The sequence below is a fragment of the Oncorhynchus clarkii genome, chromosome 1 (assembly GCF_045791955.1).
Source record: "Oncorhynchus clarkii lewisi isolate Uvic-CL-2024 chromosome 1, UVic_Ocla_1.0, whole genome shotgun sequence".
Taxonomy (NCBI): domain Eukaryota; kingdom Metazoa; phylum Chordata; class Actinopteri; order Salmoniformes; family Salmonidae; genus Oncorhynchus; species Oncorhynchus clarkii.
Genome location: NC_092147.1, coordinates 53,880,566 through 53,906,357, shown reverse-complemented (window position 1 = coordinate 53,906,357; position 25,792 = coordinate 53,880,566). Strand labels below are relative to the sequence as shown.

The 25,792-nt window shown below is 45.8% G+C and overlaps 1 protein-coding gene across 1 annotated transcript in view; it reads right to left on the bottom strand.

The window, feature by feature from the left end:
- Positions 1-25,792, bottom strand: part of LOC139408865 (reelin-like) — a 280,233-nt gene that overhangs the window by 39,563 nt on the left and 214,878 nt on the right. The window contains exons 30-44 of the mRNA XM_071153271.1: positions 19,305-19,462; positions 18,747-18,954; positions 18,439-18,515; positions 18,089-18,247; positions 17,682-17,876; positions 16,616-16,744; positions 16,118-16,262; positions 15,713-15,853; positions 14,493-14,670; positions 10,504-10,588; positions 10,164-10,346; positions 9,723-9,891; positions 8,896-9,001; positions 7,992-8,218; positions 3,445-3,668 (exon numbers count right to left, since the gene is read on the bottom strand). Of these exons, the coding sequence (XP_071009372.1) occupies positions 3,445-3,668; positions 7,992-8,218; positions 8,896-9,001; positions 9,723-9,891; positions 10,164-10,346; positions 10,504-10,588; positions 14,493-14,670; positions 15,713-15,853; positions 16,118-16,262; positions 16,616-16,744; positions 17,682-17,876; positions 18,089-18,247; positions 18,439-18,515; positions 18,747-18,954; positions 19,305-19,462 (2,384 nt within the window). The remainder of the gene's footprint in view (positions 1-3,444; positions 3,669-7,991; positions 8,219-8,895; positions 9,002-9,722; positions 9,892-10,163; positions 10,347-10,503; positions 10,589-14,492; positions 14,671-15,712; positions 15,854-16,117; positions 16,263-16,615; positions 16,745-17,681; positions 17,877-18,088; positions 18,248-18,438; positions 18,516-18,746; positions 18,955-19,304; positions 19,463-25,792) is intronic.

Here is a 25,792-nt window from a genome sequence, read left to right as displayed (position 1 = left end):
GCCCGTGCTCTAATATTTCACAATAATGCCTAGCGATCAGGATGGCGACCTTTTGCATCCCCACCAATGGTCCTGTGGAGTCCGTACCCGCACCGATATCATGGATAGTAATGGTTTGAGAACATTCCAATATTTGAAAGATACATACACATTACGAGGCAACTCCGTCTTTCTATATTTACAATTTAGGTCAGCTATGCCGGCCTATGGAGTCTCTTGGGAAACCAAACTATCAAAACATCAAATGATGAGATTTACAGTGCCTTCATAAAGACCTTTTCCAAGTTTTGTTGTGTTACAAAGTGTGATTAAATATATATTTAATTGTCCGTTTTTGTCAATGATCTACAGAAAATACTCTGTAACGTAAAAGTGAAATAAAAATATGTATTGGTTAGGTAAGTATTCAACCCCTGAGTCAATACATGTTAGAATCACCTTTAGCAGCAGTTACAATCTGGGTAAGTCTCTAAGAGTTTTCCACACCTGGATTGTACATCATTTTCCCAGTATACTTTTCAAAATTCTTCAAGCTCTGTCAAATTGGTTGTTGATCATTGCGATACAACCATTTTCAGGTTTTCCATAGATTTTCAAGCCGATTTAAGTCAAAACTGTTACTTGGCCACTCAGGAACATTCACTGTCTTCTTGGTAAGCAACTCCAGTGTAGATTTGGCGTTGTGTTTTAGGTTATTGTCCTGCTAAAAGGTGAAGTCATCTCCCAGTGTCTGGTGGAAGGCACACTGAACCAGGTTTTCCTCTAGGATTTTCCCTGTGCTTAGCGCAATTCTGTTTCTTTTTTCTTCTGAAAAACTCCCCAGTCTTCAATGATTACAAGCATACCCACAACATGATGCAGCCACCACTATGCTTGGAAATATGGAGAGTGGTACTCAGTAATGTGTTAATTTGGATTTACCTCAAAGACAACACTTTGTATTCAGGACAACATTTTAACTGTTTTGCCACATTTTTTGCAAACAGGATGCATGTTTTGGAATAGATTTTTATTTTATACAGGCTTCCTTATTTTCACTCTGTAAGGTTATTATTGTGGAGTAACTACAATGTTGTTGAGCCATCTGTTTTCTCCTATCACAGCTATCCTGCTAGCCATGATTGGCTAAAATAATGAGTGGGCTGGACATACCGAGAGATGAGTTTGGATTGGTCTACCATAAAGCACGCATCTGTCAATTGGAGCTGGCCAGTATGTTTAGGTAATAGCGTCGAACACGTCTTTAAAAAATATATAGGGTAGTAAAACTGCATAAACCTAATGTCAAGTTAAAGTGTATTATTAGCTAGCTAACATTAGCTGGCTGGCTCGGTAGCTAACGTTATGTGCATGCTCTCCGTTTTCTGGAGGAGCGAGTTTTGAAATCAGTGGAATTGGAGTATGATAGCTAAAGAGAAGGAGAAAACACCATCGTCAAACTAAGGCAACCAAGCATGGCATCAGACAGGAGACAGAAAGTGGTTTAAATTCAAATGTACTGTTAGCTAGCTAACATTAGCTGGCTGGGTTGCTAGCTAACGTTGTGTGTATGATCTTATTCTTTGTATCTCAGACACATTTGTTTGACTAGTTATAGCCATAGAACCTGGTGGTTAGCTACCTGCAGATTCATGCAGGGTAGCAACGTCATGAGTTGTGATTATGGTCCATTGTTTAGCTAGCTAGCTGCATGTCTTAACGAGTTCTGCTAGGGGGAGTAAAATGGTCAGAGTGGGGTATTCTCTCATTATGTTTCTGGAAGTAGCTAGCCAATATTAGCCAGTTAGTTGGGTGCTTGACTGTAGTTGAGGTCAGAGCTTTCGGAACAATCCTACTTATTGGCCAGAGCGTCCATTGTGCACTCTGAACGTGAAACCACAGAGCGATAGGGCAAGTAATGTTCAGTGAGCTGTTCTCGCTCTCTTAGATATCTGGAAGTAGCTGGCATGTTAGTACAGAACGGTTGGATCAACCCTTAAAGAGATGGATGGGGCTAAGGCTTAAGAGGGTGTGAACAATGCTGAACGGGTGTAGACAAAGAAGGGCTCTCCAATAGTAGCACCAAAACATTGAAAGACGGTTTTCTCAAAAGTGAGTTTACAAGTTCATCAACTTTCAAAGCAGAATTACTTTCCCATTGTAGCCACATGTGCAAGATCAGGTACGCTTGTGGTCTCAATGAAATAGAGTAGGCTATAGCCTGCATGGGCAGGGGAAGCACAGGGCGGTTATCATTCCAAGGAAATGTACATCCTAAATATGATCAGGCTGTAGTTTACTACATTTCCTATAAATAAATATTGATCACCCATATTTGTCTCCATCTGAAAATCGTCCCACTCCTAAAAAGAAGGCTATAAAATGTAGGTCAGGTGAAAGTGCAAGCCTCTCCAACTCTTCTCGCTACAAACTACGTCTACCTTAGTTGTTGATATATCCCAGTAATACGATAGATTAATACATTGGTCTACATGAGAACCTCTGGTAATTTAAACTAGTTCTTAGGGTATTTTTGAGCACTTTGATATTGCCTAAAGGGCCCAAAATTGCTGGGACCTGGCTGGCAAGTGAGCTGCGTCACATGCTAAAATGCAGGACTGCGCGGGTTTGGAACCAGTTCATGCAAGTGGGAATCCAGTGAGGAAAGAAAATCTGCATGTGTGGGTGGGAGTGGGATGAAGAAGTCCCACACAATGAGGTAACATGACTGAACTGTGCAAGCAGTTTATTAATATAAAATGTGGTCCGAGATATAAATGTTGAGCAGGTAATATGGGTCAGATCCTTTGACCTGGTGGGGTCAAACAAGCCATTTTCGCTGGCAGTAATGGTGTAACCATGACGCTAATGAATCTGTGCCTGATTGTTTCTCTAGGGCACTCAGAAACAATGGTACAGCGAACCCTTATCATTATAACAATTATTATGTGCTGCCAAAATAAAACTCCTGGTCGCACAACAACGTATTTCATCACACTTAGGAGCCCTTTCTACCACAAGTGTATTAATCACATCCATCCAGTTCTCAAAAGATAATCTGATCAATATCAGTATTGATGGCTAAACACAATATCTGAACACTGTGTTTGAACAACACAGATACAGTGACTGTCTACTAGTCTCACTCTCTCTCTCACACACACACACACACACACACACACTCACTCACACTCACAAACACACACACACACACACACACACACACACACACACACACACACACACACACACACACACACACACACACACACACACACACACACACACACACACACACACACACCCTCTGCTTTTATGCGGAAATCTGTGTTTTCTTGCACATTCAAGGAAATGTATATTCCACCAGCAAGGTTAGGTTAATTGTTAGTGTTAAGATCAGGCAGGGTTAATGTAGCCATTATCCGAACCCATACACTTTCTTCCAGTTCTATACCCACTGCCTACCTTCAAAGTCTTCCTTGAGGAAGTCAGGGTTGGATGTGTCGGGTTGGGAGCAGTCTGGTCCTGAGTATCCCGAGTCACACACACAGTGGGTACCCCTCACACATGACCCGTGTCCGTTACACATGTCCTGGCACTGGGGGCCAATGTACACACTGTCCAAAGCCCAGGTAGGGGGGGATGAACCGCTGGAGTAGAAGCCCTGGTACCAACGGAACCGGATGGATCTGAGAGGAGAGAGAAGAAAAAGATGAAGAAGAAGAGAGAGATGGAGAGAAAGAGATCTATACACTGAGTATACAAAACATTAGGAACACCTGCTCTTTCCAGACGAACCAGGTGAAAGGTATAATCCCTTATTGATGTCACTAATTAAATCCACTTCAATCAGTGTAGATGAAGGGGAGGAGACAGTTTAAGTCTTGAGACTTAATCAGAGACTGAATGGGAAAGACCAAATATTTAAGTGCCCTTGAACAGGGTATGGTAGTAGGTGCCAGGTTCACCGGTTTGAGAGTGTCAGGAACTGCAACGCTGTTGGGTTTTTCCCGCTCAACAGTTTCCTGTGTGTATCAAGAATGGTCCACCACCCAAAGGACATACAGCCAACTTGACACAAATGTGGGACGCATTGGAGTCAACATGGGCCAGCATCCCTGTGGAATGCTTTTGACAAATAATGGCTGTTCAACTTAATATTAGGAATGTGTTTCTCATGTTTGGTACACTCAGTGAATATATATTTATATATTCATACACAGTTGTGGCCAAAAGTTTTGAGAATGACACAAATATACATTTTCACAAAGTCTGCTGCCTCAGTTTGTATGATGACAATTTGAATATACTCCAGAATGTTATGAAGAGTGATCAGATGAATTGCAATTAATTGCAAAGTCCCTCTTTGCCATGCAAATTAACTGAATCCCCCAAAAACATTTCTCCTACATTTCAGCCTGTCAGAAAAGGACCAGCTGACATCATGTCAGTGATTCTCTCGTTAACACAGGTGTGAGTGTTGACCAGGACAAGGCTGGAGATCACTCTGTCATGCTGATTGAGTTCGAATAACATACTGGAAGCTTCAAAACAGGGTGGTGCTTGGAATCATTGTTCTTCCTCTGTCAGCCATGGTTACCTACAAGGAAACACGTGCCATCATCATTGCTTTGCACAAAAAGGGCTTCACAGGCAAGGATATTACTGCCAGTAAGATTGTACCTAAATCAACCAATTATCGGATCATCAAGAACTTCAAGGAGAGCGGTTCAATTGTTGTGAAGAACACTTCAGGGTGCCCAAAAAAGTCCAGCAAGCGCCAGGACCATCTCCTAAAGTTGATTCAGCTGCGGGATCAGTACAGAGCTTGCTCAGGAATGGCAGCAGGCAGGTGTGCCTGCATCTGCATGCACAGTGAGGCAAAGACTTTTGGAGGAAGGGCTGATGTCAAGATGGGCAGAAAAGAAGCCACTTCTCTCCAGGAAAAACATCAGGGACAGACTGATATTCTGCAAAAGGTACAGGGACTGGACTGCTGAAGACTGGGGTAAAGTAATTTTCTCTGATGAATCCCCTTTCCGATTGTTTGGGGCATCCGGAAAAAAGCTTGTCCGGAGAAGACAAGGTGAGCGCTACCATCAGTCCTGTGTCATGCCAACAGTAAAGCATCCTGAGACCATTCATGTGTCGGGTTGCCTGTCAGCCAAGGGAGTGGGCTCACTCACAATTTTGCCTAAGAACACAGCCATGAATAAAGAATGGTACCAACACATCCTCCGAGAGCAACTTCTCCCAACCATCCCGGAACAGTTTGGTGACAAACATTGCCTTTTCCAGCATGATGGAGTACCTTGCCATAAGGCAAAAGTGATAACTAAGTGGCTCGGGGAACAAAACATCGATATTTTGGGTCCATGGCCAGGACACTCCCCAGACCTTAATCCCATTGAGAACTTGTGGTCAATCCTCAAGAGGCTGGTGGACAAACAAAAACCCACAAATTCTGACAAACTCCAAGCACTGATTATGCAAGAATGGGCTGCAAACAGTCAGGATGTGGCCCAGAAGTTAATTGACAGCATGCCAGGGCAGATTGCAGAGGTCTTGAAAAAGAAGGGTCAACACTGCAAATATGACTCTGTGCATCAACTTCATGTAATTGTCAATAAAAGCCTTTGACACTGAAATGCTTGTAATTAGACTTCAGTATTCCATAGTAACAACTGACAAAAATATCTAAAGACACTGAATCTGAGACTGAACACCTCCCTCTGCAACTGGATCCTGGACTTTCTGACGGGCCGCCCCCAGGTGGTGAGGGTAGATAGCCACACATCTGCCACACTGATCCACAACTCTGGAGCTCCCAAGGGGGGTGCGTGCTCAGTACCCTCCTGTACTCCCTGTCCACCCACGGCTGTATGGCCAGGCACGACTCCAACACCATCAGTATATTTGCAGACGACACAACAGTGGCAGGCCTGATCACCGACAACAACGAGACAGCCTATAGGGAGGAGGTCAGAGACCTGGCCGGGTGGTGCCAGAATAACAACCTATCCCTCAAAGTAACCAAGACTAAGGAGATGATTGTGGACTACAGGAAAAGAAGGACCGAGCACGCTCCCATTCTCATCGACGGGGCTGTAGTGGAGCAGGTTGAGAGCTTCAAGTTCCTTAGTGTCCACATCAAGAACAAACTAGAATGGTCCAAACACACCAAGACAGTCGTGAAGAGGGCACGACAAAGCCTATTCCCCCTCAGGAAACTAAAAAGATTTGGCATGGGTCCTGAGATCCTCAAAATGTTCTACAGCTGCAACATCGAGAGCATCCTGACCGGTTGCATCACTGCCTGGTATATGCTCAGCCTCTGACCGCAAGGCACTTCAGAGGGTAGTGCGTACGGCCCAGTACATCACTGGGGCAAAGCTGCCTGCTATCCAGGACCTCTACACCAGGCAGTGTCAGAGGAAGGCCCTAAAAATTGTCAAAGACCCCAGCCACCCCAGTCATAGACTGTTCTCTCTACTACCCCATGGCAAGCGGTACCGGAGTGCCAAGACTAGGACAAAAAGGCTTCTCAACAGTTTTAACCCTCAAGCCATAAGACTCCTGAACAGGTAACCAAATGGTTACCCCAACCCCTCTTTTACGCTGCTGCTACTCTCTGTTTATCTTATATGCATAGTCACTTTAACTATACATTCATGTACATACTACCTCAATTGGCCCGACCAACCAGTGCTCCCGCACATTGGCTAACCGGGCTATCTGCATTGTGTCCCACCACCCGCCAACCACTCTTTTTACGCTACTGCTAATCTCTGTTGATCATATATGCATAGTCACTTTAACCATACCTACATGTACATACTACCTCAATAAGCCTGATTTACCGGTGTCTGTTTTTAGCCTTGCTACTCTTATTTTCAAATTAATTTTTACTGTTGTTTTATTTCTTTACTTATCTACACACACACACACACACACACACACACACACACACACACACACACACACACACACACACACACACACACACACACACACACACACACACACACACACACACACACACACACACACACACCTTTTTTTTCGCACTATTGGTTAGAGTCTGTAAGTTGTATTCGGCGCACATGACAAATAAACTTTGATTTGATTTGAACCAGCAAACTTTGTGGAAATTAATATTAATATATGTCATTCTCACAACTTTTGGCCACGACCGTATATACATTTGAAGTCTGATGTTTAGCCAAATACATTTAAACTCAGTTTTTCACAATTCCTGAAATTCCCTGTCTTAGGTCAGTTAGGATCACCAATGTCAGAATAATAGCAGAGAGAATGATTTATTTCAGCTTTTATTTATTTTATCACATTCCCTATGGGTCAGAATTTAACGTACACTCAATTAGTATTTGGTAGCATTGCCTTTAAATTGTTTAACTTGGGTCAAACGTTTTGGGTAGCCTTCCACAAGCTTCCCACAATTTTGGCCCATTCCTCCTGACAGAGCTGGTATAACTGAATCAGGTTTGTAGCCTCCTTGCTCGCACATGAAGTTGACCAGTCCATCCTCCAGCAAAGCACCCCCAGAACATGATGCTGCCACCCCCATGCTTTACGGTTGGGATGGTGTTCTACAGCTTGCAAGCCTCCCCCTTTTTTCTCCAAACATAACGATGGTCATACTGGCCAAACAGTTCTATTTTTGTTTCATCAGACCAGAGGACATTTCTCCAAATAGTACGATCTTTGTCCCCATCTGCAGTTGCAAACCGTATTCTGGCTTTTTTTATGGAGGTTTTGGAGCAATGGCTTCTTCCTTGCTGAGCGGCCTTTAGTATTCAATTAGTATTTGGTAGCATTGCCTTTAAATTGTTTAACTTAGACCAAAAGTTTTGGGTAGCTTTCCGCAAGCTTCTCACAATAAGTTGGGAGAATTTTGGCCCATTGCTATATGTTAACTGGCCATTTGAGAAGTTTCAATTGGATGGTTTTCATATTAGTTAGGCTCTCTTCTATGTCCTGTAGTCTCTCACCCGCAGAGTCTGAGCTTTCCAAAGTGGATGATCTCCCTCCTCCAGCCCTGTGTTGTCCCGGGGTAGTAGACGCTGGCGGGGTGCAGCTCTGTGGAGCATAGGGATGAGGGCTGGGGGCCCCCCGAACACAGGGGCACCAGGAGATGCCATGTAGCCCCAAAGTCCCTGGAGAACTCCAGTCTCACTGGGTTAGAGGAGGAAGAATCTGCCGTACAGCCTACGTTGATCTGAGAACAAATTACTAAATTATTATTACTATGTTATTGTCATTATCATTATAAGGGTCACATCTGAAACATAACACAGGAAATATAAACAGGAAAAATGTTTAAATTATAAACATAATATCAATCAAATTCTTAGTTGTTATATTATAAAGTATTACTAGTATAATTATGAACATTATGCAGTAATATATTAATTAATGTTCTTGCTTCAGCAAGATTACTAGTAGTTATTTGATATACTACTCACTTATTAGTATTAGTGTGTTTGCATCAACAAGACCACTCTAGATATTCAATATACTTCTGTTTATGTTTTCTATTTCGTATAATTATATTGTGATGAATTATTATAAAATAATTATGATCCTTAAACAGCCCGCATTCATATGTATCACAGAGAATAGTAATTATAATAACTTGTTATGAATATGAATCATTCATATAAATCAGTCATTGTCTTTATGAAAACCCTTTGGCACCTCCACTTTTAAATTAGGATACATTTTCTCATTCTTTATCCTCTTATCTGTTCCGTCAGTATTTCTCTGTCCAACTCAATTTCTCTGTCTCTGTTCCGCTTTCCTCTTTCCCCATTCCTCTCCTCTTATACTTCACTGATTTTCTTTCCCACACTGTTTTCCCAACCAATCAGTCTGTTCTCTCTCTTCTCTTCATACCTCAAACTGTATGATGGTGTTTTCATTGACATCAATGTCTCTGGTGGTTATGGAATGTTCTCCCAACTCACTGGAGACAAACACCATGGCAGACTCATCATCCTCCCTGTACACACACATACATTAGACAAAGTCTGTTATCTTACAGTCCTTTACAGTAGGATTGGGATCAAGTCCAACTCAATTTAATCAATTCAGGAATTAAACAGAAATGTTACGTTAAAGGAGACAATGCAGCCGTTTCAAAAACAAAATCTCAATATCAAAAACATATTGGGTAACAATTAAGTAACTTGATTTAAATTCAAATTGACAAAAATTAACAAAAATAGCTTCTTAGCAAAGACACATTTCTGAAGTAAGAATTTTGCTAGTACTGTCTGGGAGTCATTCGAGTGGGGAGGAGAAAACTGAAAATTAGCTGTTATTGGCAGAGAGGTTTGGAAGTGTCTTTCTGATTTACTGCCTGGTGATGTCACCAAAACTCCATCCCACCAAAACAGGCTCAAATTTCAGTCTGTCTTTTCAAGCAGATCTTATACTAAATGGCCATTATCATAATTTTCACAATTTCAAAGTATTATTCCAACCTCATAGTGTGGAAATACATATAAAACACAGGTAATTCACATTTTTTGACTGCACTGGGCCTTTATGAATATGTCAACTAAATTGGTAGTTAACTTCCTGAATTTACTGTATTGTGGCAAAGAAGCACATATGTTGAATTTACATCTTAGAGGCACACAGAGATGAAGGATTGTAGGTACAAGGTTCAGTGTGTTCACAGTGCACTAAAGGGTTGTACAACCAGTAGGTCTACTCACAGGCCACTCTTCTGGTAGGGGCAGTAGAGTCCAGTGTTGCCTCCTGGGTAGAAGAGCCAGTTGTAATCCTGGGGTCCGCCCTCGAAGCTGTCAGAGACTACAGGGGGGTTGTTGAGCGAGCTGCCATCGATGATCAGGTCATCAATCACCCACACCTCCTCCTTTTTACCTGTAGGACAGTACAGTATGTCATTATTTTGAGATGTGTGTATACTGTAAGTATGAGTGTATTTGAACTTTGTCTTTGGTTGTGATTCGATTCGCTACTCTTCACCCAAAAATGTACACTCTCATTGCATTAAAAGCATTGGATTGGATGAAGTTTCCACCATTTCCTTACACCAGTCCATACCTTTAAAATCCATGAAGTGGAGTGTACAAGCACACACTTCTTGTGTAGATAAACGGACCATAGACTCAACGAGTGTGTTCACTACTCACCGCTGTTGTAGGGCTGCCAGAGCCTGAAGCGGGTAGCGTTGGTCTGGGCACTGGTGGGCAGAGGAAGGTGGATGAACAGCGTGTCGGTGGAAGTAGGGAAGTAAAACTCATCTAACAACAGCCAACTGATCCCCCCGTTCACAGAGTACTGTAGTAGCACCGAGTGGGAGCGCTCTGGGACACCTGGGAACAGAACACAGAGTTAACGCAACCCACACACAGTTAACAGTATAACATATCTACAAAACACTGACACAAAGTAAAGATTAAAAGTAGTTTTGCAGACATAAATGGTAAGCAGATATAGCCAGAATGTACTGTATGTGAAAATGAGACCTACCCTTAGTGATGAACTTGAAGGAGAACTGGATGTAGAGAGTGCTGGTGCAGTCCATGTCCCTAGACATCAACATACGCAGACCTTCCTACAAATCAAGCAAAACGGAAAGAGAAATCAAGATCATAAACTCAGCAAAAAAAGAAACCCTGTCTTTCAAAGATAATTCGTAAAAATCAAAATAACTTCACAAACTGTCATTGTAAAGGGTTTAAACACTGTTTCCCATGATTGTTCAATGACCCATAAACAATTAATGAATATGCACCTGTGGAACGGTCATTAAGACACAAACAGCTTACAGACGGTAGGCAATTAAGGTCACAGTTATGAAAACTTAGGAACCTAAAGAGACCTTTCTACTGACTCTGAAAAACACCAAAAGAAAGATGCCCAGGGTCCCTGCTCATCTGCGTGAACGTGCCTTAGGCATGCTGCAAGGAGGAATGAGGACAGCAGATATGGCCAGGGCAATAAATTACAATGTCCGAACTGTGAGAAACCTAAGACAGCGCTACAGGGAGACAGGACGGACAGCTGATCGTCCTCACAGTGGCAAACCATGTGTAACAACACCTGCACAGGATCGGTACATCCGAACATCACACATGCGGGACAGGTATAGGATGGCAACATCAACTGCCCGAGGTACACCAGGAACGCACAATCCATCAGTGCTCAGGCTGTCCGCAATAGGCTGAGAGAAGATGGACTGAGGGCTTGTAGGTCTGTTGTAAGGCAGGTCCTCAATAGACATCACCAGCAACAAGGTCGCCTGTGAGCACAAACCCGCCGTCGCTGGATCAGACAGGACTGGCCAAAAGTGCTCTTCACTGACGAGTCGCGGTTTTGTCCAGGGGTGATGTTCGGATTCACGTTAATCGTTGAAGGAATAGCGTTACACTGAGGCCTGTACTCTAGAGCAGGATTGATTTGGAGGTGGACGGTCCGTCTGAGGCAGTGTATCACAGCATCACAGCATCAGGATGCCTGGTCATTCTTTAAAAGTAACGTCCTCACCATCTTAGATAAGCAAAAATGCAGAACTAAGAACAAATATAGCCCCTGGTTCACTCCAGACCTGACTGCCCTTGACCAGCACAAACATCCATTGGCGGACTGCAATAGCATCGAATAGTCCCCGCGATAGGCAACTGTTCAGGGAAGTCAGGAACCAATACACGCAGTCAGTCTAGAAAGCAAAGGCCAGCTTTTTCAAGCAGACATTTGCATCCTATAGCATTAACTCCAAAAAGTTCTGGGACACTGTAAAGTCCATGGAGAACAAGAGCACCTCCTCCCAGCTGCCCACTGCACTGAGGCTAGGTAACACGGTCACCACCGATACATCCATGATAATCGAAAACTTCAACAAGCATTTCTCAACGGCTGGCCATGCCTTCCTCCTGGCTACTCCAACCTCGGCCAACAGCTCCACCACCCCCCCCCCCCCCCCCCCGCAGCTTCTCGCCCAAGCCTCCCCAGCTTCTCTTTTACCCAAATCCAGATAGCAGATGTTCTGAAAGAGCTGCAAAACCTGGACCTTTACAAATCAACTGGGCTTGACAATCTGGACCCTCTATTTCTGAAACTATCTGCCGCCATTGTCGCAACCCCTATTACCAGCCTGTTCAACCTCTCTTTCATATCGTCTGAGATCCCCAAGGACTGGAAAGCTGCTGCGGTCATCCCACTCTTCAAAGGGGGAGACACCCTGGACCCAAACTGTTACAGACCTATATACATCCTGCCTTGCCTATCTAAGGTCTTCGAAAGCCAAGTCAACAAACAGATCACTGACCATCTCGAATCCCACCGTACCTTCTCCGCTGTGCAATCTGGTTTCCGAGCCGGTCACGGGTGCACCTCAGCCACGCTCAAGGTACTAAACGATATCATAACCGCCATCGATAAAAGACAGTACTGTGCAGCCGTCTTCATCGACCTGGCCAAGGCTTTCAACTCTGTCAATCACCATATTCTTATCGGCAGACTCAGTAGCCTTGGTTTTTCTAATGACTGCCTTACCTGGTTCACCAACTACTTAGCAGACAGAGTTCAGTGTGTCAAATCGGAAGGCATGTTGTCCAGTCCTCTGGCAGTCTCTATGGGGGTGCCACAGGGTTCAATTCTCGGGCCGACTCTTTTCTCTGTATATCAATGATGTTGTTCTTGCTGCGGGCAATTCCCTGATCCACCTCTATGCAGACAACACCATTCTGTATACTTCTGGCCCTTCCTTGGACACTGTGCTATTTAACCTCCAAACGAGCTTCAATGCCATACAACACTCCTTCCGTGGCCTCCAACTGCTCTTAAACGCAAGTAAAACTAAATGCATGCTATTCAACCGTTTGCTGCCTGCACCCGCACGCCCGACTCGCATCACCACCCTGGATGGTTCCGACCTAGAATAGGTCTGGCTAGACTGTAAACTCTCCTTCCAGACTCATATCAAACATCTCCAATCCAAAATCAAATCTAGAATCGGCTTTCTATTTCGCAACAAAGCCTCCGTCACTCAGGCCTCCAAACTTACCCTAGTAAAACTGACTATCCTACCGATCCTCGACTTTGGCGATGTCATCTACAAAATAGCTTCCAATACTCTAATCGGCAAACTGGATGCAGTTTATCACAGTGCCATCCGTTTTGTTACTAAAGCACCTTATACCACCCACCACTGCGACCTGTATGCTCTCGTCGGCTGGCCCTCGCTACATATTCGTCGCCAGACCCACTGGCTCCAGGTCATCTACAAGTCCATGCTAGGTAAAGCTCCGCCTTATCTCAGTTCACTGGTCACGATGGCAACACCCACCCGTAGCACGCGCTCCAGCAGGTGTATTTCACTGATCTTTAAACATTAAACATCTGCTATCTGAGCAGCTAACCGATCGCTGCAGCTGTACATAGTCCATCGGTAAATCATCCCCATACTGTTTTTATTTATTTACTTTTCTGCTCTTTTGCACACCAGTATCTCTACCTGCACATGACCATCTGATCATTTATCACTCCAGTGTTAATCTGCTAAATTGTAATTATTCGCCTACCTCCTCATGCCTTTTGCACACAATGTATATAGACTCTTTTTTTATTTTTCCTTTTTTTTCTACTGTGTTATTGACTTGTTTATTGTTGACTCCATGTGTAACTCTGTGTTGTTGTCTGTTCACACTGCTATGCTTTATCTTGGACAGGTCGCAGTTGTAAATGAGAACTTGTTCTCAACTAGCCTACCTGGTTAAATAAAGGTGAAATAAAAAAATTAAACAAGACATCCTCCTCCCTTCCTGCAGGCTTATCCTGACATGACAATGCCACTAGCCATACTGCTCGTTCTGTGAGTGATTTCCTGCAAGACAGGAATGTCAGTGTTCTGTCATGGCCAGCGAGGAGCCCGGATCTCAATCCCATTGAGCATGTCTGGAACCTGTTGGATCGGAGGGTGAGGGCTAGGGCCATTCCCCCCAGGATTGTCCGGGAAATTGCAGGTGCCTTGGTGGAATAGTGGGGTAACATCTCACAGCAAGAACTGGCAAATCTGGTGCAGTCCATGAGGAGGAGATGCACTGCAGTACTTAATGCAGCTGGTGGCCACACCAGATACTGACTGTTACTTTTGATTTTGAAATCCCCTTTGCTCAGGGACACATTATTCCATTTCTGTCAGTCACATGTCTGTGGAACTTGTTCAGTTTATGTCTCAGTTGTTAAATCTTGTTATGTTCATACAAACATTTACACATGTTAAGTTTGCTGAAAATAAATGCAGTTGACAGTGAGAGGATGTTTATTTTATTTCTGAGTTTATAATCAATGATAAAGTACACTTACTAAGTCTGCTAGGCAGATAATGTGTGAGTTTGTATGTTTGTGTGTGTGCACAAGTGTGTGTGCATGCGTGCGTCTTCTCTATCTGCTCTCTAGGTCTTTTTTCACTTAAATGTGTGTACAGTATAGGTCACATTAAACAATAGAACCCATACCCCTTTGAAGATTAGTGCAGTGCCAGATTTGAGGGGCTCCCCACTGAGAGTCCCCCTCTCAGCCCCGTACACCTCGGGCCACTGCTCCGCCGCCAGGTTCTCGTTGAAGTCGTCTCTCAGAATGGAGGGGAGGGGGGCCAAGGGCACGCAGTGGGCCCAGCCATAACCCCGGTCACACCTGTTTAGAGGGTGGGGGTTACAGGTGAGGTGACTGTTTATTTCATATCCATAGTAAGCGTTGTTAGTCCAGGCATAGGCTAAATCTGGTATCCGAACCAAAATTGCATGTCTGAACATATTTGGTGACTCCGGGATGCTGGCCTTCTAGACAGAGTTCCTCTGTCCAGTGTCTGTGTTCTTTTGTCCATCTTAATCTTTTATTTTTATTGGCGAGTCTGAGATATGGCTTTTTCTTTACAACTCTGCCTAGAAGGCCAGCATCCCATAGTCACCTCTTCACTGTTGATGTTGAGACTGATAAACTTGGATTAGCTAACACAACATTTCTCCCATTTTTCTCTGCAGATCGTTCTCTGCAGGTCTCTCGATCCTGACTAAGTCTCCCAGTTGCTGGAGATTGATGAGGAAAACATTTAATTTAATCCATTTTAGAATAAGGCTGTAACGTAACAAAATGTGGGAAGGAAGGGAAGGAAGGAGTCTGAATACTTTCCTAATGCTCTGTATAATGATGAAAAAAGAAAACTGGACACAGGAATGTTCTTGCAACATTCCCATGAAATGTGTTTTGCGGGTACTATTTAATGAAGCTGCCAGTTGAGTTCTTGTGAGGCGTCTGTTTCTCAAACTAGACACTCTAATATACTTGTCCTCTTGCGCAGTTGTGCACCGGGGCCTCACACTCATCTTTCTATTCTGGTTAGAGACAATTTGCTCTGTTCTGTGAAGGGAGTAGTACACAGCGTTGTTCGAGATCTTCAGTTTCTTGGCAATTTCTCGCATGAATAGACTGACGAGATTCAAAAGTGTCATTTCTTCAGTGTGGTCACATGAAAAGATATACTCAAATATTTACAAAAATGTGAGGGGTATACTCACTTTAGTGATATACTGTATATATATAAATAAATAACCCCCAGCACCCCCTATGGTTTTCACATATAATATAACACAGTTCCAGTAAATTCCATGCAAAAGTTCTGAGCTCAACATTAAATACTGTGAGACAGTGTGTGTGTGTGTATGTTTGTGTAACTCACAAACAGCATCCGTTGTCACACAGTCCGTGTCCAGAGCACATCCAGGGGCAGCCAGGGGCCAGCAGCACGTTGTCCAAGGCCCAACCGTCCGCCCCAGGGATGAAGTGGGGTTGGAGCCACCTGAACCGTGTCCTGGGAGAACTACAACCACAGAATAGAACACACGCTATGAATCTTAATGACATGTTTATGGCATTATTATAAAGGGTTATGAAGGATAGTTCAAATGAAGTGTTACTATATTACAATGCTTAAATAGTATCATTTTGTTTATGACTGGAATATTCAAATCACAAGGATACATTTTAAAGAGACAAGCTCTGATGTGCCACTAAGCAAACTAATAATATACACATATACACACAAGCATGCAGAAACACGCATGCACACACCACACACACATACTTGGCAGCGCTGGGCAGGTACACCGTAACCCTCCTCCAGCGGTTATACTGTGTAGCGGTGTAGACTGAGCTCATGGTGTAGCCGGCACAGCCGATGGCAGGTGGAACACACTCTGGGGTGAGCAGGGCCCAGTGGCGCCCACAGTCTGTGGGGTGGTAATACGTTTTAATAACTTCCACGTATAAACATTAGGAACCATTTTTGAACTTTTCAGTAAATATTTGAAAGAATGTCTAACCATTTATAATAATTACTATTCATGAGCATTTGTATAATTTATAACCATGTAAAAAGCATTTGTAAATATTTATAAGCATGTATAAGAATTTAAAAACAATAATAAAAACCGCACACCAGAAATGGCTGGCCTGTTGTTTTCTAATAATAGTTGTTCCCGCCAAAACCAGCACCTGGATCTAGACGAGTTTTCTGTTGACTTTTCTGTAATTTATAATCATTTATAAAGGATCATCCATGACGGTTTTTAGAGTTCGTTACCCGTGGAGTACTCCAGCCTGACACCGTGGGATGAGGTGGCTCCCTTACTGCAGCCCATAGACAGTTCAAACTGCAGGAAGGAGGAGCCTGACACCTCAAAGTCCCAGCTTTCTGCATACCGCGGCTTCTCTGCAGGGAGAGAGACAGTGACAAGGTCAAATAAAATAAAATAAAACACAATTTTATTGGTCACATACGCATGCTTAGCAGATGTTAATGGAGAGTAGCGAAATGCTTGTGCCTCTAACTCCGACAGTGCAGTAATATCTAACAAGTAATCTAACAAGATCATCAAGAGAGGGCCTTAACGGGTTAGAGTTGTGAGAACTGGATCTTTACGTTGTGAGAACTGGACAGCGCAGTGGCACACGTGGTCAACAAAGAAGTTGTAGTAAACAATAGGTGGGTTTGGGTATCGGGTAAACTATGAGTACTGATCTAAAATATATACTTTAGTAACAACCTACACAGTCTGAGATGGCAGTGAAACAAAACACATTCATGGTAATACACATCACATTTAACAGTGCTTTATGCATGCGGGAACGTGCCGTGCTGCCCAGCTGGGCTGTAATATTTATAGATACGTTGGAAAATTGGTCTTTCTATGTCTGGGGTAATGGATGGGACTGGATGTAATGTAATATTTGCACAAAGTCAATCCGCTCACAGCTTGATGCACACATAAATGCACACATAAATAACAACCAGGTTAAATCAAGGCTGCTGCCATTAACAATTCAGAAGCCATAAGGTGGAAATGGCAAAATGGCTGATTCAATGCAGCCTGGGTTGTTTGTGATGTAGGAGTTGACCGTGTCATGTTGATTGTATGGTGTGAATACCAGTCTCCAGATCAGCAGTAGTTCTGTTAGTTTCCTGTTTCCCCATGTAGGCTAAATCATTGAGGCCCGGATTTAAAAAAGGGGTGTGTACTGTGCATGTCTGCGTGCAGTAGGAGGACACACTGTCTGTGGCATCAGAGGGCCGTGTCTAGAGACAGACAGACAACTGTGACATCTCCCGTTTCCCTGTCTGTGTGTGTGTGTACTGTAGTTTAACTCACTGCCAGTGGTGTCGCTGTTGAAGGACAGAGCAGTGTCCAGAGACAGACAGTCTACAGTGATCTCTCCCCCCTGTATGCGGTACCAGTTGTGTCGTAGAGGAGACATCCCGTCAAACTTATCATGGAAGCCAGTCCTGGAGCTGTCATTCATACCGATCAGAACATCATCCAGAGCCCACTGGGCTGAGTGTTTACCTAGAGTGGTAGAGAGAGAGAGGTGGGGGAGAGAGAGAAGAGGAGACAAAGAGGGAGAGATAGATAGAGTATGGCTCACCCTTTTTGAAGGATATACTGTGTGGCCTCTGCTTTATACACATTCTTTACATGGGTCCCTGCAAGTACTGTATGGATGACTCAATGACTGTATGGTGTGTCCCTGTGATCCATGTAGGGGTTGGGGGCCTCACCCTGCTGTGGCTGCCACCAGCGGAACACAGTGTAGGGAGTCTTGGCGGGTGGAGGCAGCTCGATGGTGACCACCTGGGAATCCAGGAAGGAACCAAAGTCCAGCTCACGTAGGAACTGCCACTGAACTCCGTTGTTGTTGGAGAACTGGACTATCACTCCTGGAAAAGAGGAGACGAGGGAGGTCATAAAGTAGAGGAGAGGAAACAGCCAGAAAACCATTATAACAGCAACAGCATGCATGCAATGTCAAGAGCCACCACGCAGAGGCAGAAGAGAGCCTTATTGAGGTCTATAAACTTGAGTCTGTCAGAGCTTGAATTGGAGGTTTTCAGTAGAGATGGAGAGTCACCTTCATTGCGGGAGCGAGGTCTGGTGCAGGTGGGTCCAACATTCTTCCCTCCAATACGGATGTAGAACTGGACAAGCCTGCAGGGAGGGAGGGAGGGAGGGAGGGAGGGACGGACGGACGGACGGACAGACAGACAGACAGACAGACATAAAGGGGGTGTAGAATATAATTAGCTGAATCAATTAAATATGTTAACACTGGAGGTTTAGAGCAAACTTCCTCAAGAAGTTGCCTAAAGCTGCTCTACAAGACAGGTGAGGTGTGCATACTTTCAATTCTATTCAATACAGCAGTGTGATCATACTAACCGTGTGTTTGTCGTATCCATAGGTACAGTGCGTGCCTCTCTCTTCCCAGGGCTGCTGAAGTACAGAGCCTTTCCCTCGCTGATGGTGCCACAGCCCCCTCCAACCTGCCCCCCACTCAGGGTCTGCCAAACCGGGCTCAGCTTGCTCTCAAAGCCCTCTGCCAACTCTGTGGGGCTGGCCACCGCTGGCACGCAGCTGTCCTGCTCAACTGGAGTACACACAACGATTTAATTGATTAACAACGGATCATTAGGTGATTAGGTGAGTGTCTTTTTTAGAACCCTCTCCTTTTCACTCTTCCTATAGAACTGCTAGAACTCCCCACTCTCTTTCTCTTTCTCTTTCTCTCTCCGTCTTTCTTTCTGCTTATTTCTTCCCTCCCTCAGTACTTGTGTTTCCCATGTCACAAAAGCAGACCCCAGAGATACAGACCCCATGTCCCCATACTCTCCCTACCTCTTCCTTCATCTCTTTCTCTTTCTCTCTCTCCCTCCCTCTCTCCCTCTCTCTCTCCCCCCCCCCCCATCCTCTCTACAATCATTATGTATCATTATGTACCTGTGTATCCCATGTCACAAAAGCAGACTCCAGAGATGCAGTCTCCATGTCCTCCACAGTGGTTGGGGCAGGGCTCAGAGATATAGACTCCATCTAGGGCAAAGACTGGAGCGTCCCTGTACACACTACTCTCCTGGAACCACCGGAACCTCGTTTTACTGAAGTGGAGAGTGTGTGTGGGGGGAGGAGAAAGAGCAAAGGGATAGATCGATAGATCGATAGTGAGAGAGAGAGAGAGAGAGAGAGAGAGAGAGAGAGAGAGAGAGAGAGAGAGAGAGAGAGAGAGAGAGAGAGAGAGAGAGAGAGAGAGAGAAAGAGAGAGTGAGAGTTTAAAAAATACTTAATTGGGTCTGGGAACCCACAACACAATAAACCCTGACCTGTTCACCGGGTCAGGCTATGGAACTCTGACCTGTTCACTAGACGTGTTACCTTGTCCCAGACCTGCTGTTTTCAACTCTCTAGAGACAGAAGGTGCGGTGATGGCTATGAAAAGAAAACCGACATTTACTCCTGAGGTGCTGACCTGTTGCACCGTCTACAACCCACTGTGATTATTATTATTATTTGACCCTGCTGGTCATATATGAACATCTTAGTCATGTTCTATTATAATCCCCACCCGGCACAGCCAGAAGAGGACTGGCCACCCCTCATAGACTGGTTCTTCTCTAGGTTCCTTCCTAGGTTCAGGCCTTTCTAAGGAGTTTTTTCTAGATACCGTGCTTCTACACCTGCATTGCTTGCTGTTTGGGGATTTAGGCTGGGTTTCTGTACAACATCAGCTGATGTAATAAGGGCTTTATAATGTAATTAGGGCTTTATAAATACATTTGATTGAATTTGATTGATGAGGCATGATAATCATCGTTGTTTTAATTTTCCCACTGCCTTTTGCTGCCATGACCGCAGTAACAAGCGGAAACGCTTCTTCACACCTCACAACTAAATCGGCCAATTTACCAGATTTCCCAAAAGTCTGGTCCAGGAACCCATTTACCTCATCTAGATTGTAATTGAGTCGTTGCCAGCAGCTATCATATCAACAGGAATATCAAAAATGTCCATATCCATATCCTCCTCAACAGGAGCCACAAACCCCTGTATCCCCTCCGCCACATCCCTCTCAACACTCTCCACTTGCATCCCATCACTCGTACCGGGCACCTCCTCCACTGCCTGGGAGACAGGCCCCACCTGAACGCACCTCCTGTACCACATTACTCGTAATGGACATATTTTCCACTACCTGGGAGACTAGCTCAACCTGAACCCACTCCTGTACCCCTTCACTCATACTGGGCATCTCTTTACCAGGCTGGGAAAATGGCTCCCCAGATCGATCCTTACCTCCTACAACAATATTTTTCTGCTGCACATCAGACACTATGTTCCCCTCTGGTACAAGCTGCAACTCAGTACCCTAGACACAAGCAACTTGTTCCTCAGCAACAGGTGCTTGTGGCTGCTCTACCACTGTCAGCCACATTTCCCTTCATCAGTGGGCCTAGGCATTACGAGGACCACCTGTGTCCCTCTCTCCGCCTTTTCCCTTTTCGGTCAAGCATGTCGCTTATGGCCAACATCTCCACACTGACAACACTGTTGTCATACTTGACTTTAAGCGATAACTCCAAAGTCCGCTCCGGTGACTCCAAAAACATGTCGCCGAAACGACATAACAAAGGTTATGTATGTAACCATGGTTCTATGAGCAATATGGATCATTCCAATATATTGATATTTGTATCATTCCGTGGCGGAGGGATACAAGTGAGGTAAGGATTTACAGATTTACTCCCTTGTACACCTGTGTCCCGGCTGGGGTCATTTTTCAGACGCCTCCACCGTAGAGGATTGGAGTGTTCCATACAGCTCACATAACCGTGGTTACATACGTAACAGTCATTATGTTTCACTATATTGGATCACTCCAATATATTGGTGTACCCGTATCAGATTTAGTCGGTGCTAAATCCGTCTCGGTCCCAGCGCGGGACCGAGACACAGGGGCCAATGTTGGAAGGGGGTCCCGGCAAAGTCGGCACAGTCCCCGGAAAGGGAGGCGATGCCCAGGACCGCTGAACCAATGGCAGAGGGAGGTACCACATTTACCTGATAGTACCTAGAAAAGGTGCAAGAGGAAGCCCAGCTGGCCGCAACACAGATATCAGTGAGGGGCCCAGGATGCAGCCACACCTTGTGTACAATGTGCCACCACAGATCCCAGCACTGGTCTGCCAGCCAGGTGACATGCTGTCATAATCGTGTCCACAATCCAGTGAGAGAGTGTCTGCTTTGATAGCCCAGCTCCCAAGACTCTCTCACCATAGTAGACAAAGGGCTGGTCTGTTGTTCTCACTGACCATGTCTGCTCCACATAGGCAGCAAGGTCCTCACAGGGCACAGCATGCCGGAGGGAGGTCCAGACTCCCCCACAACTGCCGGGGGGGTTGTAAGCAGACAGGATAAAAGGAATGTTCACATGCCTGTCTAACAGACCCTTCGAGACGTATGAAGGATTGGGGCGGAGAGATATATTCCTCCCACTGGGGTCCATCTGGTAGTATGAGGCTACCGGATGGTAGCTCACCCACCCTCTTCATTGAAGTAATCATTACCAAGAAAGCCACCTTCATAAAGAGGTGTTTCAGGGAGGCAGACGCCAACCGTTTGAAAACTGCCAAGACCACATCCAGATCCCAGGTCACCATTGAGCGGGTCCTAGCTGGACGCATGCAACGAACCCCCTTCATAAACCTGGATACCAATGGATGGCACCCCACTGGCCTGTCCATCCACCCTAAAAGACAGGCAAATATAATGGCCAAATACCCTCTCAGTATAGGGGCTGCCAAGTCCTCATCAAAGCGAGACTGCAGGTATTGGAGGACATACTGCACCCCGCATGACTCGGGCACAACCTCAATACCAGTACATCAAGAGCAGAACAGTCGCCAGCACAACTGTTATGCGGGGGTTGTAGCAGATGCCCTTACACTCCGCATAATGTTCATTACGCCATCCTGTAGTCCTAACATGAACCATTGGTGCCTTTCAGTGGCCAAGCCCACAGACTAGGGCGGTGCGGTCTCGGATGCCAAAGAGCTCCCCCGGCCTCAGACAGCAGGGGCAGTTGCCAAGGTGTCCCAGACAACAGGGACAGGAGAAGGCTGAACCAGGGTCGTCTGGGCTAGTATGGGGCCACCAGCAGCAGATGATGCTCTGCCATCCTGGTCCTGTCCAGCACAGCCTGGATCAGGGGAAAAGGAGGGAAAGCGTAAAGCTCCAGCCCTGGCCAATCGTGAGCCAGAGAATCCAAGCCCTGAGGCCATGGTGGCTCCGACATGGAGTACAACAGGGGGCAGTGTTCATTGTCCAGGGAGGAAACAGGTCCATCTCCGCCCTCCCAAACTTGTCCCACAGGTGCTGCACCACCTGGGGATGTAGGCTCCAGTCCCAAGGTGGCGGGCCCTCCCTTGAGAGCATATCCGCTGCCACATTCAGGATTCCAGGTACAAGCTCAGAGATGGAGCTCCTGTGCCATAAGATGGAGGCGGTGGGACCTCATTCCACCCTGATGGTTGATGTAAGCCACCACTGTGATGTTGTCCATTCTCACCGGGACATGTATTCACTTCAGATGTGGAAGGAAAGACCGCAGGGCCGGTAGTACAGCCCGGAGCTCTAGTACAGCCCGGAGCTTGACGTGCCTGCCACTCCAAGGGGGTAGCCAACAGCCATTGGCTGACCTGCTCTTGGTCACATCCCCCAGCCGATCTGGGAGGCATCTGTGCTGACCAGCCGCTGGCGGCACATCCTCAGCATCTCCACACCACCTGAGAGAAAGGAGTGACAGTTCCACCTCAATAATGCCCTGAGGCACTGTGTGGTCACCTGCAGCTGGCGGTGACAGTGGCGCTTCGGGTGCAGCCGGGGGGAGTTGAACCACAATTGAAGAGGCCGGAGATGGAGCAGGCCCAGGGGAATCAGCAATGAGGCCGCCGTCAGCAAGCCAAACAAGTGTTGGCAGGTCAGGACAAATACCACCCGCCTCTGCCGAAAGTGGACGAGGCAAGATAAGATCACCTGAACCATTCTGGTGGGCTGGCATGCTCTCATGAGGACTGAGTCCAGTTCCATGCCGATGAAGGCCACCCTCTGGGTGGGCATCAGACGAATCTTCTTGTCATTTACAGTAATGCCCAGCTTGCCGATGTGGGTCAGGAGCATGTCTCTGTCTGACAGCACCTGTGTCCTGGTCGGGGCACAAATCAGCCAATCGTCCAGGTAATTGAGGATCAACAATCCTGGGGACATGAAAGGTGCCAGGACAGCGACCATGCACTTTGTGAAAGTGTTGGGGTGCCAAGGAGAGGCCGAAGGGAAGAACCATGAATTCGTAAGACGTCCATTCGAAAGCAAATCGGAGGTACTGCCAATGAGCTGGGTGAACAGGAACATGGAAGTACGCATCCCTCAGGTCCAGCATCACAAACCACTTGTCCCTGGACACGGCCTGCCCCTGGATCTCCAGCCGCAGGGTTTTCTTTTTCAGGGGGTTGGCCACCGTGGTGACACGAAGGCCCCTGAAAGACAGAGGCAGGCATCGCTACCCATCGAGCATTGTGGACCACACCCAGGGGGACTCCACACCCTCCTCCCACTTTGCCCTTTGAGACCAGGAGCAGCGGCCGAGGCCGGGGAAGGGTGTATAAGGGGTCCTGCCAGGGGCCCACCTATCCCCTGGCACCCTGATCGCCTGGGTCCCCCAGGCACATCCCTATGGTGGTGACGGTTGACAGGTTGTTGCTCCACTGCACGCTGTGCCCATCCCTGCTGTCGTCCCTCAGTACGAGGCGATGGGGCAGGAGAGGGACCTCACCATTGCTCGGGTGCAGTTGGGTGGTGACGGTCCGTCTGCCTTGGACCCGGGGCCTGAGGAGGCGGCATGAACCGTCTCAGGGTCTCACGGTCCCTACGAACTTTATCGGTCTGCTCCAGAATGTCATCAACCCCTGGGCCAAACATCAGCCCTCGGGTGATTGGCAAATGTGCTCTTTAGAGCAGATGGCAGACGGGATTGGGCCAGCCAGACATGGCACTGGGAGGTAACCACATCCCTCTGGAGCAGGAAAAGCAGGCGAGACACCTCCATCGCTTCCCGGAGGAGCTCCTCTGTGCCCTTCTGCAGCCGGAACAGCAGAGTCTGCAGGTAGGCCTGCAGCAGTATGGCCGCGTTGGTAAGGCGGCCAAGAGAGCAGAGGGACCCTGGCTTTTAAGTCCGCATAAAAGACTCTGGGGGTCCCGGCTTTAGTCTCGGATTCCGCCCTAAAATCTCCCAGTCCGGGAGAACCATGACAACTATCATGGTGTCCATGGTAGGATACTCCCGGAGGCCAAGTGACTCTGCGCCCGCAACATAGCCCCGGTCACGTTGGTGAACAGTGCCAGCATCGTCCCCCAGGAACAGCCTATCACAGACCAACAGGGAACAGCTGTCATCGCCATTGAAGCTATCAACCTACCTTGCTTGTAAAACGGAGATTCAGTGAAGATAAAAATCTCATTGATTTATCAAGATCAGTCCCCATGTTTGTCTCAGAGCAGAGCGAAATGGTGCTGACATAGTTGTCCACAGCGGGTAGGTTATTGCTTCAAATCCTGTTGCTTCTAACTTCAATATGCTTATAAATAAATAAGACCTACACCACTTTTAACAGCACATTACTCAACACCAGTGAGACTCATGTCGCCTACGGTAGGCCTACAGTATATCAAAACTAGTTTTTTCAATGACGTGACTCTCAGCCAATCATTCGATTTAGAGGATTGGAGGATTCTAAATTAATATCTAAGGGCATTTTTCGCTAGGGCCAATCTGATCTTTGAGAATATCTAAGGGGCTTTTATATAATTCTAAATTAATTAATAATAATAATAATAATAATAATCGCTTTGTTTAAAAGATAACGATATTTTGGAGATTATTTCATTTTCAAATAACCTAAAGTGAGCGAGAAAAAGGCCATTTTTGAACATGGGGTGAGACATTCTTACTAATTTGTAAATATAGCCGGTTTGTTATGTATAATTATTTATTTCTTCTTTTAGAGGGAGAGAAACCAAAAGCCCCCGTCGCCTCATTGGTCTCCCGGTTGTGGCTGGCATGGGTATCGAACCAGCATCTGTAGCAACACAGTTTGCACTGCAAGGCAGTGTCTTAGACCGCCGCACCACTCCGTTAGGAAAATATGTCACTGCACAAAGTGATCGTTTCCACACCCTAATCACAGTCAAAAGACAGTTGAAGAAACTTGAGTGTACTTATGGAAAGGCTCTGTAAAACATATTATATATCAGGGTTCATCAACTAGGTTTGGCTATGTGACAATTTTTTTCTGAGCCAATAGTTGGCGGGCCAGAGCATTATAAGTATATAATATTAGCACAATTAATTGGCCTACACTACACATTTAACATGTTTA